At 36.7% G+C, this 15,849-nt stretch overlaps 1 protein-coding gene across 1 annotated transcript in view; it reads left to right on the top strand.

Annotated features, from left to right (window-relative positions):
- The window catches only part of ARHGAP29 (Rho GTPase activating protein 29), a 72,773-nt gene that overhangs the window by 30,314 nt on the left and 26,610 nt on the right, over window positions 1-15,849 (top strand). Inside the window, exons 3-12 of the mRNA XM_049772310.1 lie at window positions 1,300-1,434; window positions 8,134-8,230; window positions 8,737-8,809; window positions 10,025-10,073; window positions 10,879-11,016; window positions 12,090-12,154; window positions 12,527-12,637; window positions 12,734-12,814; window positions 13,012-13,200; window positions 14,764-14,901. Of these exons, the coding sequence (XP_049628267.1) occupies window positions 1,300-1,434; window positions 8,134-8,230; window positions 8,737-8,809; window positions 10,025-10,073; window positions 10,879-11,016; window positions 12,090-12,154; window positions 12,527-12,637; window positions 12,734-12,814; window positions 13,012-13,200; window positions 14,764-14,901 (1,076 nt within the window). The remainder of the gene's footprint in view (window positions 1-1,299; window positions 1,435-8,133; window positions 8,231-8,736; window positions 8,810-10,024; window positions 10,074-10,878; window positions 11,017-12,089; window positions 12,155-12,526; window positions 12,638-12,733; window positions 12,815-13,011; window positions 13,201-14,763; window positions 14,902-15,849) is intronic.

The raw sequence follows: 15,849 nt of genomic DNA, 5'->3' as shown, positions 1-15,849 counted from the left end.
CAAAAAAAAAGAGTTTTACCTTTATTTTGCTCAGTGTATTTTATGGATTTTAGTCTAATCCAGAGGTCTTTAATTCACTTTGAATTGACTTATGTGTAGGGTTGTTCCAGTTTCCCAGGACCATTTATTCATTTAGGAAGGGGGTATGTTTGGGGACACACCTAGCAGTGGTCAGGGCCTACTCCTGACTTGGCTTGTGGTTGGGACCATTAAGTGCTGGAGACTAAATCAGATAATTTGCTTTCAAGGCAAGTGCCTTACTTAACTCCAGTATATCCATCCTGTATTATCATTTATTGAAGGAACTTAACTTGATTTTCTTCATGTACCCCCTCCTTTATCATAGATTGACTGTGCATAAATCTAAAGGCTTGTCTTGGGTTCTGAATTTTATACATCGATCTGAGACTTTTTTCCTGGAATATGTCTAGTATGCTAGCATGACTATGTCTGTCTGAGTTGCTTTCCCTTTCTAATTGCCCATTATTTTGATATGGTAATTCCGTATTTTAAGAAGTGACAAAACACTGTATTTCTCTGATGTGAATGTTGGTATAAATAAGTTGAACATATGTGAGGTAGATTTTAGGGGTGGGAAAGAACCCATACCTAAAAGAGCACCACTGCTTTGTATATCTGCTGTGGACAGGGGTTTATCACATGCAAAGGAAGCACCTGCTATATATTATCTTTAGCTCAAAGAATAACTTTAAAGTGGAAGCTTTAAGTTGTAATTATTTTTAAATTGGCTAATATGTCTGACATGGTAGGACTTTTAAACACACACAAAGTTGTAAAATCTTTTTTTTTTTTTTTTTTTTTTTGGTTTTTGGGCCATACCCGGCAGTGCTCAGGGGTTACTCCTGGCTGTCTGCTCAGAAATAGCTCCTGGCAGGCATGGGGGACCATATGGGACACCGGGATTCGAACCAACCACCTTTGGTCCTGGATCGGCTGCTTGCAAGGCAAACGCCGCTGTGCTATCTCTCCGGGCCCGTAAAATCTTTTAAGAAAGGAGAAACTTGGCTTCAAGAGAAATTTGAAGATTATATTTAGACTGAGAAAAATTAAAAATGACTTTAACTGTGAAAAAAAATCTGAATTGTTAATGAATTAAAATAATGAAAGATATATTAAGTTGTATATAGATGCAATAGTGAAAACAAGTGAAATATAGTAGGCAAAAATTGTTGCACTGATATTTCTATTTGGAATTTGCTTCTTCAAAATGTGGTGCTTTTATAATTGAGATTTAGAAATTTGGTTTTGGAAACATTAAGATTTTCTTTTCTTTTTAAGACTGTTTTAAAGAAGTCATTCATATACGTCTGGATGAACTTATCCGTGTTTTAAAGTCAATAATGAATAAACATCAGAACCTCAATTCTATTGAGCTCCAAAATGCTGCAGAAATGCTTGCTACAAAAGTGAAAGGTAAGAAGATAATATGTAAAGCCTTTGGTGTGGGCAAAATAGAGCCAAATACTGCCTTATAATCCATGATTATAGTGTTCCTTTTCTTTGGAGGGAGTGTGTGCTATTTTAATTATAAAATATATAAAGTAACCCTTTTTGGAAATTTGTATGGTTCTCTTTTTTTCTATGTTTCAAGCATATAAAAAAATGTAGGTAGCTTAAATGGGGAAAAATGACCGCTTCTCTTATAGCTTTAAAATAGTCTTAGTGGTACTGGAGAGATAGTACAGAATAGCTCACCTTGCATAAAGGCTGACCTGAGTTTGGTCCTGGGCACCCCAGTGGAATCTCCCAAGTCCCACCTGAATTGCTGAATTGATTCATTCCTAAACCAGGAGTAAGTAAGCCCTAGATGAGCTGGCCCCCCAACCCCATTTAAAAAACAAACAAATTGTGCTTAGTAACCTTTTACATAGTTTGTTTTTAGTACCATTTAATTTAACTTAGGGAAATTTGTGTCTATTGATAGTAAAATTTCCATGCTTGGAAATAACGGCCACAGTTCATTCAGTTGTTGTCAGTAGCTATTGTGTGCAGGATGTCCTGGGGAAGGAGCATGCCTGAGTAGAGTTGGGATGCACATTCCAGAAACAAGCTTGAAATCAGGAGCCTTTCAGCTCCCTTGACGATCTCTTTTCTTTGAGATAAAGCAGTCTTTTAGATATTATTTCCTAGCCATGACTCTATTTCTGGGATTTTTGTTGTTTGCTTTTGTTTTGATGAAAATTAAAGGTTACTTTGTTGTTGAGAGACAATTTTAGTAGGACTTTATGAGACAACAAAACTTTAAAGATTTTGTGTTCTTTGGTGTATTTTGTTTTCAAATAAGACCTTTCTCCCACTGTTATTGTTGAAGTGACCTAAAAATACCTTTGATAATACAAGTGCAAAATATGCAGTTGACCTGAAAAATTGAGGTCAAATCAGAGTTTAAGTCTTCTATCTTAATAATTTAATAAATAGTAATCATTTGGTGCCATCTAAATGTTTTGTACATATTGCTTTAATGTTTCCAAATCACCCACAAAGATCCATTTTTTTTATTTCTGTAAAGATAAAAAGCTTAAAGTTACTAGAATCAGGGTCCAGAGTGATAGAACTGCACAGAGGGTGTTTGCCTTGCACATAGCTGACCCAGGTTTGATCCCTGGTATCTGATAAAGTCCCCCAACCCCACCTGAAATGATCTCAGAATGCAGTCAAGAATAACCTCTCGGGCCGGGAAGGTGGCGCTAGACGTAAGGTGTCTGCCTTGCAAGCGCTACCATAGGACAGACAGTGGTTCATCCCCCGGCGTCCCATATGGTCCCCCCAAGCCAGGGGCAATTTCTGAGCGTATAGCCAGGAGTAACCCCTGAGCGTCAAATGGGTGTGGCCCAAAAACAAAAACAAAAACAAACAAACAAAAAAAAAGAATAACCTCTCGGGGCTGGAGAGATAGCATGGAGATAGATAGAGCGTTTGCCTTACATGCAGAAGGATGGTGGTTTAAATCCTGGCATCCCATATGGTCCCCGAGTCTGCCAGGAGCAATTTCTGAGCATAGAGCCAGGAGTAACCCCTGAGTGCTGCTGGGTGTGACCGGGAAAAAAAAAAACAACAAAAAAACCAAACAAACAAAAAGAATAACCCCCCAAACACTGTTGGACGGGGCAACAAAACAAAAACAACAAAAAAATAGATATTAGGATCTGGAGAACTATCAGGAATGTCGAGATTTTTTTGGTTGTTGGTTTTTGGGCCACATCCAGTGATGCTCAGTGGTTACTCCTGGCTCTGTGCTCAGAAATTGCTCCTGGCTTGGGGGACCAGATGGGATGTCAGGAGATTGAACCACAGTCCGTCCTAGATCAGCGACTTTGCAAGGCAAGTGCCCAACGACTGCGCCATCACTCCAGCCCCACATGGAGATTATTTTGTCCTAATCCTATGGGTATCGTTAATCAGAGTCACGAGAGGTATAAATTTGTGTTACAGTATGTCTTTTTTTTTTTTTTTTTTTTGGGTTTTTGGGCCACACCCAGTAACGCTCAGGAGTTACTCCTGGCTATGCGCTCAGAAGTTGCTCCTGGCTTGGGGGACCATATGGGACACCGGGGGATCGAACCGAGGTCCGTCCAAGGTTAGCGCAGGCAAGGCAGGCACCTTACCTTTAGCGCCACCGCCCGGCCCCTACAGTATGTCTTAAAGTATGAAATTTATTTACTTCCTATCCACTAAAATGAGAAATTAGAATGGTTGACCCTGTTTAAGTTTGGAATTTACCTTTTAATAGCCTTTCTAGAAAAATTCTTAGCTTTCCTCCACTCATTCTAGCTTTGATTTGTATTTCCTGTGACTCCTCTTGTTTCTAAGCAGGAAGTTTGATCTGACAAAATATTTGCAATATGGTCTGAGAGATACAGCCTATTTTTGAAATAAAGACATCTTTAACATTTGTAAGTTTTTGTGTACTTAACATGTATTCCCTTATTAATATATATTTTGCTCAATTTTCTTCGTAATATCTATTAAAAAATTCTTTGTGGATTTTTTTTTAATATCATTGCAATTAACCCAATGACTAACACTTGGCAAGTTAAAAACAGTTTCTGAATCCATAGCTGTAGAGGCCTTCTTTATTTGTTTTGTCTTGAAACTTAGCTTTAAATAGTGTATGACTATGGTTCATAGTGCAGATAGTCCAAGAGTTTACTGGTGAATTGCTTTTCCTACTTCAGATCCTTTACCATTATTCTTTTCCCTTGATAAGCAGTAGTTATTACTATTGCACTTTGCAGAGGTATATTAACATATCTACATATAAATATAATAGGATATGTTATACCTTTTATTATAAAGGCTGTACACTGTACACTGCTCACTGAGTTATCCATATAGTTTTATGTTCTTCTGTTAGTTTTTTCAAAACTGCCCAAATATCCACTATATTGATGTCCAGTAATTTATTTAACAATTCCTTGCTAATAGATGTTTGGATTATTCCATTTTTCTCTTGTTGTATACAATGCTTCAGTGAATAACCAGCAAGGTAATTTCTTACAGGGCTAATTAATTACTAAGTAAAAAAGCACATGCATTTATATTTTTGATACTACTAGAGATTCTACTCATCTCAAGCAGTGCTGAAATGTTATCTGACACTTGCTAACAGCCTTCTTATCCAATATGATAGAAAATTGTATCAGTGCAGATTTGATTTGATTTACCCATATTTCATGTTCTGGAGCTGTTCACATACCAGCTATGTGAAATCATTCTTATTCTATTTTATGGTCTATATTTATTTTGGTTTTGGAGCCACATCTGTCCTGTGTTCCTGGCTCTACACTCAGGGATCACTTTTTTTTTTTTTTTTTTTGGTTTTTGGGCCACACCCGTTTGACGCTCAGGGGTTACTCCTGGCTATGTGCTCAGAAATCGCCCCTGGCTTGGGGGGGACCATATGGGACATCAGGGGATCGAACCGCGGTCCTTCCTTGGCTAGCTTGCAAGGCAGACACCTTACCTCTAGCGCCACCTTCCCGGCCCCTCAGGGATCACTTTTGGAGGGCTCAAGGACCTAAGATGAGGTGCCGGGGATAGAACCCAGGTTGGCCATGTGCAAAGCAAGTGCCCTACACACTGTACTATTGTTTCTGTTCTTTATGGTTTTTATTTTTATTTTAGCATTATTTGGTGAAATTTGTGTAAGTGAAGTTTATTTTTACCAATTGCTAATTTTCTTTGGCTTATTTTTATCTTATTTGCCTTTGATATATTGTTTTATTTCTGCATTTTTCTTTCTTTTTTATTTTAATTTTTTTTTTGTGGATTTTAAGTTTAGAAATCAGAGAACTGGGCCCAGAGAGATAGCACAGCAGTGTTTGCCTTGCAAGCAGCCGATCCAGAACCTAAGGTGGTTGGTTTGAATCCGGGTGTCCCATATGGTCCCCCGTGCCTGCCAGGAGCTATTTCTGAATAGACAGCCAGGAATAACCCCTGAGCACCGACGGGTGTGACCCAAAAAACAAACAAAAAAAGAAATCAGGAGAACTTCTCTGTTTCTTACATTATTATTCTCTTTTTTTTTTTTTTTTTAAATTGTGTTGAGGCTGGAGATATAGCACAGCGGTAGATGTTTGCCTTGCAAGCGGCTGACCAGGAACCTATGTTGGTTCGAATCCCAGCATCCCATATGGTTCCCCACCCCCGTGCCTGCCATGAGCAATTTTTGAGCACAGAGCAGCAGTAACCCCTGAGCACTGCCACGTATGGCCCAAAAATAAAAAAAATTTTTTGATTGTGTCACTTTATTAAAGTTAAATTTTTGACATATTCTCTATTATATATCTGTGTCTTATAATATATTTATTCTAAGCAATAACTGACTGCTTTGTAAGATAATTCATCATTTCCACTACTTGAGATTTTGTCTTTATCATAAATATATGGCATTGCTGCCTATTTCTGGATATTATTCTGCTCCATTGATTTATTTAGTCATGTGTCATGCTATACAGCTTCTATTGAATTTGTAGGGTTTGGCTTTTGTTTGTTTGTTTGTTTTGCTTTGTTTTGTTTTGAGGTCGGTACACCCAGCAGCTCTCAGGGGTTATTCCTGGCTTCACTCTCAGAAATCGCTCCTGGCAGGCTCAGGGGGCCATATGGGATGCCGGGATTCGAACCACTGTCCTTCTACAAGGAAGGCAGACGCCTTACTCCATGCTATCTCTCCGTCCCCTTTCTAGAGGCTTTAAAAGACTATCTGATTACTCGCTTTTCTTTCTTTGCAGTTTTAGGGCCATAAGTCATGGTCCTCAGGAGCTATTCTTGAGCTTGTTTCTCTCCTGGGTCACTCCTGGCAGTGATCAGGGAATCATGCGATGCCTAGGACTGAACTAGGCCTCCTGCATGCAAAATTTGTGCTCTAGTCTGTTTAGCACTTTCTTGGCTTTTGAAAGTCAAGCTCTACTTCGCTTTTCTAAATTATAAAGGCTGCCTACATATGTTGCCTTGTGGCTCTTTACCTCGTTGCCCATTGTATGCAGATCCTTATATTTGTATTGTACCTACTCAGTTAATAATACAGGATATCGTTAATGTAACCTTCTCTGATAAGTTTTTGTAACCATGTGAAATCATATTCACAGGTTCCAGGGATTGGTCTCCTGAAGAGACCCTTTGGAATTAGATAAAAAGTATAATCTTGTTCCTACAAAAGTCTTGAGAGTATCACACTTCAGTTGCAGATTCATAGGCTTTGAGATATGATTCTGTTCTGCATAGGAACTCTTGTTTTACATCCAGGATTTTCCATTGGAATTTCTCATTAGAATCACCTAGCACATTTTTTAAACAAATAACTATGCTTCATAATATCAGTGGAATTTGAATTTTTGGTGGTGAAGACCACACTTTGTTTTTAAAACTCCCCAATTCCAATATGCAACCTAACTTAAGAACAACACTATTTTAAGCAAAGTGTAGCTTTTTCTCCTTTTGGTTTTTCTAGCTTTCCTTATTTGGCAAGGATCCTAGGTAGAGGATGGGATTCAAGAAACCAGTTGTTCTAAAGTTCATCCAAAGTAGAATGGGTTACTTAAAAAATTGCCAGTCTACTTCATATTTTCGTTGGTAAAATGTTCCTGAACTCATAACAAAGGAGTGTACAGAATAAATTTAAAAATCATTTTCAGATGTTTCAGTTTCCTTTAACATTGTGTAAAATGTTAGAATACTTATATGGTAAATAAAATAATAGTTAATGTATCTGTTATCTTAGACCTCAGAACCCAAGATCTGGTAAGGAATAAGGCAATAATACTGGGAATTAAAAATTTCAAAATCATTAGATTTTTTTTTTCTGTGTATATGCATTGTGTACAGGTTTTTTACTATGTCAAATAGATATGACTTTTAGTTCTTTGTAATTCTTGTGAAAATGTACTTCATGTTGAATCTCATGAGCCACAGTGTGTTTGCTGTTTTTTTAAAATGCCTTAAACTAATAATAAGCAAGAGAAAATACCAGAGTGATTTTAATGAGAAAGGTCTGGTATAACAAGGACTCTGTGACTCCAAGACTGATTGATTTCACATTGAGTCACTTTTTAGATGTGTCTAATTTTGTAATGCATGGAGCAGTCAGTTTGGAATGCCAGCTACTTTAACTTTTTTTTGTTTGTTTTGGGTTAGGGCCATACCCAGCGGGGCTCAGGGCATATTCCTGACTCTGCACTGGAGTATTACTCCTGGTGAGTTTAGGTGACCATGTGGGGTGTTTAGGATCGATTCCAGGCCTTCCATGTGCAAGGCAATAACTCAACTATCATCCCAGCCCCATGCTTTTCTTTTTTTTGTTTGTTTGTTTGGGGGCCACACCTGGAAGCACTCAGGTTATTCCTGTCTCTATGCTCAGAAATTGCTCCTGGCAGCCTTGGGGGGGACCTTATGAGATGCTAGGAATCGAATCTGGGTTTGTCCTGGGTCAGCTACATGCAAGACAAACTACCTACTTCTGTGTTATCACTCTGGCCCTATTTGATTTTTCTAATTGACTTTTAAGTTTCTGAATCTTCTCCTAAAAGCAATTTTGACTCTTACAGAGAAATAAGTGGTTATCTAAATCTAGTTTTTTTTTTCTCTTTCATTTATGTAACTAATGTTTTATTATAGCTGTGAACTTCACAGAAGTAAATGAAGAAAACAAAAATGATCTCTTCAGAGAAGTGTTTTCTTCCATTGAAACCTTGGCCTTTACCTTTGGGAATATGTAAGTAGAGGAACTGTCATAAAGTTTAGGCTTAGGTATTTCAATGGAGAATGTATTAAATAATCCAGTAGGTATATATGAAAGATAAAACATTAATTAATACGAAATACCACAACTTTGGGAAAGTTATATTCTGTGTTGTCTGGTGCTATTATTTAAAGGTGTCTTTATAGCTTGTTAAAAGTAACATTTGCAAGTGACTATGTTTGTACTTTATGTGACTACATAAACCAGAAATTTATTTCTAAGTTCTTTTTGATTGTTTTGGGGCCACATCTGGCAGCGTCCAGGCTTTATTCCTGGCTCTACACTCAGGTATCACTCCTGGCAGAGCTCAGGGGACCATATGCTGTACTAGGGCATTAATTTGGGTATATTGCTTGCATGGAGTTACCCTATTCACTGTACTTTACTTTCTAACTGATATATTGCATGTAAAGCCTATAACAGAACTATAATGAATTTTTTTCTTTTTTTTTCTTTTTCTTTTAAACTTCTCCGGATAGTCTTACAAATTTTCTTATGGGAGACGTAGGCAATGATTCATTATTGCGACTGCCTGTTTCCCGAGAAAATAAGGTAAGCCAAGTTTGTGTGAAAGCACAAATAATTTTAATCTAGTTTTTTTTCCTTACCAGGATTGATAGCTTTTGAGTTGATAGTTCATAAGAATTATGAATAAGAATAATTGACAGTTTCTTCGTAAGTATAACACAGTCATTTTCTGCAACAGCAAAAATATATCTTCTTTTTTAAAGTGGTACTGCCATTTTAATGATTTTGAGTTTTTTCTTCTAATTATAGACTTGAAGACTGGTTAAAACTTAGAAAAACAGTGAAAGCAGTAAAGAAGTGTGTTATTCTTTTAGTACACCCTACAGCTTGTTACTATAAAATATTTATAATCAAAACTGTAGTTCTTAATTCTCCCTAAGTACATTCTTTTTTTTTTTTTTTTAACTTTAATGATTGATTGGTTTTTTGGCCACACCCAGCAGTGCTCAGGGGTTACTCCTGGCTCTGCACTCAGAAATTGTCCCTGACAGATTTGGGGACCATATGGGATATTGGGGATCGAACTGGATCCCTCCTGGGTCAGCCACACACAAGTCAAACGCCCCATCCCTGTGCTATCCCTCTGCTCTCTAAGTACATTCTGTTAAGACCATATCAGCAAGTTGGGATTCTAATTCTCAATTGGAAGATAAATTGCTGTGAAATAGCAGAACGTGAAGAGTGCTTATAGAATGTTATTGATAATATTTCAGTTAGATTAAAAATTTTCACCAAATGCAAGATATTTTAATAACTGCTTTAGGAACATTGGTGTCTAGTTTGCAGTCTTATTGGAAATAGAAACTGTAGATACACAGCATTTCCACCATCTTAAATTCTGTACTGAATTGTTAATAGACTTTCAGAAACATGCTTGTTATATAATAAAATGGGGGGAAAGTGGCTGGAAAAAAAATACCAGCCTATTACTGCTTTTATAACATCTTGACTATTTTTGAGGTGTGCCAGATTTAAAGTTTTGAGTGGATTCACCAATGTTAGTAAACAATGAGGTTATTCATTCTTGTGCATTGAGAACTTCTGTTGTAAAAAGCTATATAATTCTTATAAAATGTTCTGGCATTTAAACAGACGTCTCTGGTCCTTTGAAATCTAAATACTTGAAATTCTTTAGCCAGAATTATGCCAGAGTAACAAATTAGAGTGAAGAATTTCTAGTGAAGCAGAGATCTGTTATCTTCTGCTCTAATCTTAACTTTGTTTTCTTCCATTTATAAGTCTTTTGAAAATGTTTCTGTGGAATCAGTCGACTCATCCAATGAAAAAGGTAATGTGGTTTGAGGTACTTAAAACTTTTTTTGTTCTCGCTTTTGTTTTTGGGTCATCTTTGCAATTCTCAGAGGTTATTCTAAGCTCAGCTCCTGACTGGCGTGGGGGACCATATAGGATGCCAACAATTGATTGAACTCGGGTTGGCTGAGTGCAAGGCAGTCACCTTCCCCACTGTACTATCACTCAAGCCCTGGTACTTGAAACTTTTTTTTTTTTTTTTGGTTTTTGGGCCACATCTGCCGTTGCTCGGGGGTTACTCCTGGCTGTCTGCTCAGAAATAGCTCCTGGCAGGCACGGGGGACCATATGGGACAACGGGGTTCAAACCAACCACCTTTGGTCCTGGATCAGCTGCTTGCAAGGCAAACGCTGCTGTGCTATACCTCCAGGCCCGTACTTGAAACTTTTGAGCAGCTTTTAGCAGTTACTTTTAGTAACTGTTGGAATACTTAATGTCTTCTAGTTTAGTGACCTCATGTCTTTGCTTTTAACATAAAAGTATCTATAAAATTGTAGTTAATAAAACTTAAGGGAATACCATTAGAATAGGCATGATGATAGACTGATGAAGAATTATATAGAATTTGTAACTTACTGAATAATAGAAACATAAAGAATTTGAAGCTATTTTAAGTTTATACTTTGACTTAATTTTAAATTTGTTATATATATTATCAATTATTTTAAATGAAGATCAGCTTAGGATTTGAATGCTTCTTTGTTTAGTTATAGGATTTAATTATTTTGCGGTGCCAGGGATTGAACCTTATTTAACAGTATGTCTTTATATTTTGTTTTTAGGAAATTTTTCTCCTATAGAACTAGACAGTGTGCTGTTAAAGAACACTGACTCTATAGAGTTGGCTTTGTCATATGCTAAAACGTGGTCAAAGTATACAAAGAATATAGTCTCATGGGTTGAAAAGAAGCTTAACTTGGGTGAGTGGTTCTTTTAGTCTTCTCACTTTGGAATGTAAGAACTAAATTATTTGCAAGTCTTTTCCTGTATACTATGATTAATATAATCCCAAGTAAATAGCTATTTCACTGTAGTAAATAACAGTAACTTTTTTTTTCTTAAAGTTGGAAAGACTTTTAAATGGATCATATAATATTATGGTCCAACCACCATATTTGGCTTTTTCTCTAAGACATCCTTGACCTTTAGGAAATCATGCTCTCCTATGTAAAAAGAAGTATAATCATAAGTAAGTTGATAGAAAGCAACAGTAATTATATGAGCAGAAGATAATGGATATAAGGAACATCTTAATAGCTTCCCAGTATTTGATGACTGATAAAATGCTCTCATATTTCTTGCCTCATTATTTCTTACCCAAACTTTGCGAGAAGAGCAAGAAAAGAGTCATTTTTCACTTTTCACATTTGAGGCAAATAAAACAGATTATTAGTCTAAGGTCAAATCAGATTTACCTATGATGACACAGAACTGGAAGAATATAGCATTTACCCAAAGTCTGATTTTTCTACCACGTTACTTGCTTTTAATGAGAATGCCTGTAGAATCACCTGAATAGTTTGAAGACTGAAATAGTACGCATGCCTGGGTCTCACACCCCAAAGAGATGAGGTCTTTATAAGTGTAGTTTCAAAGTTTAACTTGGAACAAACACTTCTGATTAAGAGTTACAAAGAGTTCTGCCATGCTTCCGACTGGTATTTACAATTAGTTATTTTTTTTTCTGTAGTGTTTGGGATTAAAAACAAAACATCACACATAGATTGAGCTATGTTCCTGATGCTTTGTTGGAGGCAGGCTACATCTGGCTGTGCTTAGAAGTCATTGTTGTCTCTTCATTCAGGAGTCACTCCTGCGGGCTTGGGGTACAATATGGGATTCCAGGGATCAAATCCAGGTTGGCCACATGCAAGGCAGACACCTTACCTGATGCTTTTGATCAAGTTTTCGTTGGAGAATTACAAATACTTTTAGAACATGATTGAGGGAGTAAATTAATTTACCTTCTGATATCTTTTCTTGATCTTTTCAGAGTTTGAATCCACTAGAAATATTGTCAAGTTGGCAGAAGCAACTAGAACTAACATTGGACTACAGGTAATTGTTTAGTAAACTAGAGCTCTACCAAAATTATGTAGAAGAGCTCTTGATAATACCTTATGAAATCAGAAAAAAAATTAATATAAGAAAGAGATTAATGATAATTTTATTGGAAAAATAAAATTATTTTAATTTTACACAGAGACAATTGCAAAAAAACCCCTCATCTTTAATTCAGTGTTGTTTTCTTAGTTACTAATTTTACTATATACTTTTATACCTCATTATAATATTTTTCAATATTTTCTCCTAGTAACATTTGTGACTAGTCTTTCATAAAAGGAAAACATTTAACCTTAAAATTTCTTTTTTAAAGAGAGTAGTAGGGTTGATTTATAAACCTAGTACTATTTCACTTTTAAATTTCAGGAGTTCATGCCACTGCAGTCTCTGTTTACCAATGCTCTTCTTAGTGATCTAGAAAGTAGTCACCATTTACAACAGACAATTGCAGCTCTCCAAGCCAACAAGTTTGTGCAGGTAAAAATTAATGCATGTAGTACACATTTTTAAACAACAGCATGCCATTAGAAAGTAACCTTTATTTTTTCTTTTCTTTTCAAACACCCTTGGCAGCCTCTACTTGGAAGGAAAAATGAAATGGAAAAGCAAAGGAAAGAATTGAAAGACCTTTGGAAACAGGAACAAAATAAAATGGTTAGTGCCATAATGGAGCTTCCCGTACCTATTGATGAATACCTAAGATCATTTGCAGTATCGAGTATCTACTCTGAGAAGATACATTCCTTCCTCTATAGTTCTTCTAAATTTCTCTTGCTGGATATTATAGATCAACCTGTACATTATATACTTATACACTTACAATTATTCTATTTTGAAAATTCTTTGTATAGCTGGAAACAGAGACTGCACTTAAAAAGGCAAAACTGTTATGCATGCAACGACAAGATGAGTATGAAAAAGCGAAATCGTCCATGTTTCGTGCAGAAGAGGATCTGTGCTCAAGTAGTAGTGGAATGGTGAAAAATCTCAATAAGCAACTAGAGAAAAAGAGAAGACTAGAAGAGGAGGCTCTTCAGAAAGTAATGATCTTTTGTTTGCAAGCTGAATTAGCTATAATCTGTGATGCTTCAGTTCCAAAACGTTAGCACTCGTACCTCTAGAACAGTATTTTTCAACCTTTTTGTGCAAAAGCATACTTTTTCATGAAAAGAAATCATGAGGCACACCACCATTAGAAAATGTTAAGGGGCTGGAGAGATAGCATGGAGGTAAGGTGTTTACCTTTCATGCAGAAGGATGGTGGTTTGAATCCTGGCACACCATATGGTCCCCTGTGCCTGCCAGGGGCAATTTCTGAGCATAGAGCCAGAAGTAACCCCTGAGCACTGCTGGGTGTGACCCAAAAACCAAAAAAAAAAAAAAAAAAGAAAGAAAAGAAAAGAAAGAAAGAAAGAAAAATGTTAAAAAAATTTAACTCTGGGGCCGGGAAGGTGGCGCTAGAGGTAAGTGTCTGCCTTGAAAGCGCTAGCGTAGGACGGACCGCAGTTCTATCCGCCGGCATCCCATGTGGTCCCCCCAAGCCAGGGGCGATTTCTGAGCGCATAGCCAGGAGTAACCGCTGAGCGTCAAACAGGTGTGGGTCAAAAACCAAAAAAAAAAAAAAATTAACTCTGTGCCTTTATTGACTATATATAAAGTAATTCTCTTGAATAGGAATCAAACACAAAGAAATTATTCTATTATTACTTTATTATGAAATAATCTAATGATTGGTCTATTTGTGAGCTGAAGCCACATGTTACGGATGAAATTGGAATTTTTCTTACGGCACACGAGACAATATCTCACGACACACACTAGTGTGTCACGGCACAGTGGTTGAAAAACTCTGCTCTAGAAAGCTTCTTGAAATGGACTGCTGGACCCCAATCTGAGTATGCACTCAGTCTGTAATTCTAGAAAGGGGCTCAAGAAACTTAGTCTATTCCTAGCAAGTCTCCAGGTGGTGCTGTTCTTGCTGATACAATTTTGAGATCCACCAGGCTAAGAAACTTTTGCTTTGATTTATTTGTGAAAGAAGTATCTGAAAGAAGATTGTAGTTTGATATTTTATACTTGGCTTGTTTGAAAGTTATCTTTTTGCTACCATATGTTAGTATATTCCAATACCTTAGAGCATGACTAAGTTAAAACTTTGATTAACTGATTTTTAGGACCACATCTGACTGCTTAAGAGGCTTACAGGGTCATACCCAGCCTGCTGGTGCTTGAAGGTCTATGCCAGGGATCAAACTCAGGGCCTCAGACATGCTAGTTAAGCTAATGGTTTGCCACTTGAGCAATTTATTGAGCCTACAATTTTTTATTAAATAGGATATGATTTTTAAAAATCAAGTTTTTAAAAGTCTGTCTAAGCTGGAAATAAGTATATAAATTGAACAGACCCTTGAAATGCTGCCCTAGACAGATTAAGTTTAGAAATACTCTTAAAACACAGAGTACTTTGGAATTTTCATGCATAAAGAATTTCAATTATTTTAAACTAAGTTTTTCAACATTTAAATATTTAAAATAAAGCTATTATCATTATTAGGGTTTGATGTTTTTTGTTTTTGTGTTTTCTTTTCTATGATCTCCTGAAGGTAGAAGAAGCAAATGAACTATACAAAGTTTGTGTGACAAATGTTGAGGAAAGAAGAAATGATTTGGAAAATACCAAAAGAGAAATTTTAGCACAAGTTCGGAAACTTGTTTTCCAGTGTGATCTTACCCTTAAAGCTGTAAGTAATTTCTTCTTCTACTCTCTCTTTTTTTTTTTTTGGTTGTTTGTTTTTTGGGCCACACCTGGTGATGCTCAGGGGTTACTCCTGGCTATGCGCTCAGAAATTGCTCCTGGCTTGAGGGTCCATATGGGACTCTGAGGGATCCAGCTGCTGTCTGTCCTAGGCTAGCACAAGCCTTACCACTTGTGCCACCGCTCCAGCCTCAGCAAAATATTTTAATTTTGAAGGAATCTGGTATATCAATTAATGGGCCATTCTTTTGATGTCAAATCTAAAAGTTCTTAAGCATTAACTTAAGCATTAACTAGTCTGTTTTGAATTTTTGTATGCTATATATATTGTATAAATTGGGGTTGATATTTTTTTTTTTTTTTTTGCATATGAATGTTGTATTAAAGCCATGTAGGACCAGCAATATAGAACAGAGGGCAGGGTGTTAGCTTTGCATTCAGTGACTCAGGTTCAATTCACAGCACTCCATATCCCTCAACCAACAGTAATTCCTGGAGTAACTCCTGAACTGGGTGTGGCCCCAAAACAAACAAAGCAAACCCTAAATTGAAGCCATGGAATGCTAATTTATGGGGGTAACTTTAACACTGAAAGGTCAGATTAATTGAAAGATGAATTATTGACCTTACCAGAGATAAGGGAATATAGTAAATACCATCTAGGGCCAGGAAGAAAAATGGGTTTGATCAGCAGAAGCAGGAATGAATGGAAAGCTGAATACAGTGCCTTTATTAGGATTCTGGATGAAAGCAAGTTGGGAGAGGATAAATAGGATGGGGTTGCAAAGTTTGAATCATTTCAACTTTGGAGCTTGGTGCCTGCCTTGTAGTAATGTAGGGCAGAGGAAATAGTAGCTTAATGTTTATGAGTTAGAGATACTGGGGCAATTGGGATTTATATGAAAAATGTTCCCCCAAAGTTCGACATTGAATA

The sequence above is a fragment of the Suncus etruscus genome, chromosome 4, assembly GCF_024139225.1.
Source record: "Suncus etruscus isolate mSunEtr1 chromosome 4, mSunEtr1.pri.cur, whole genome shotgun sequence".
NCBI classification, from domain to species: Eukaryota; Metazoa; Chordata; class Mammalia; order Eulipotyphla; family Soricidae; genus Suncus; species Suncus etruscus.
Note: the sequence above shows the minus strand (reverse complement) of the source record. Positions and strands in the feature narration are given on the sequence as shown.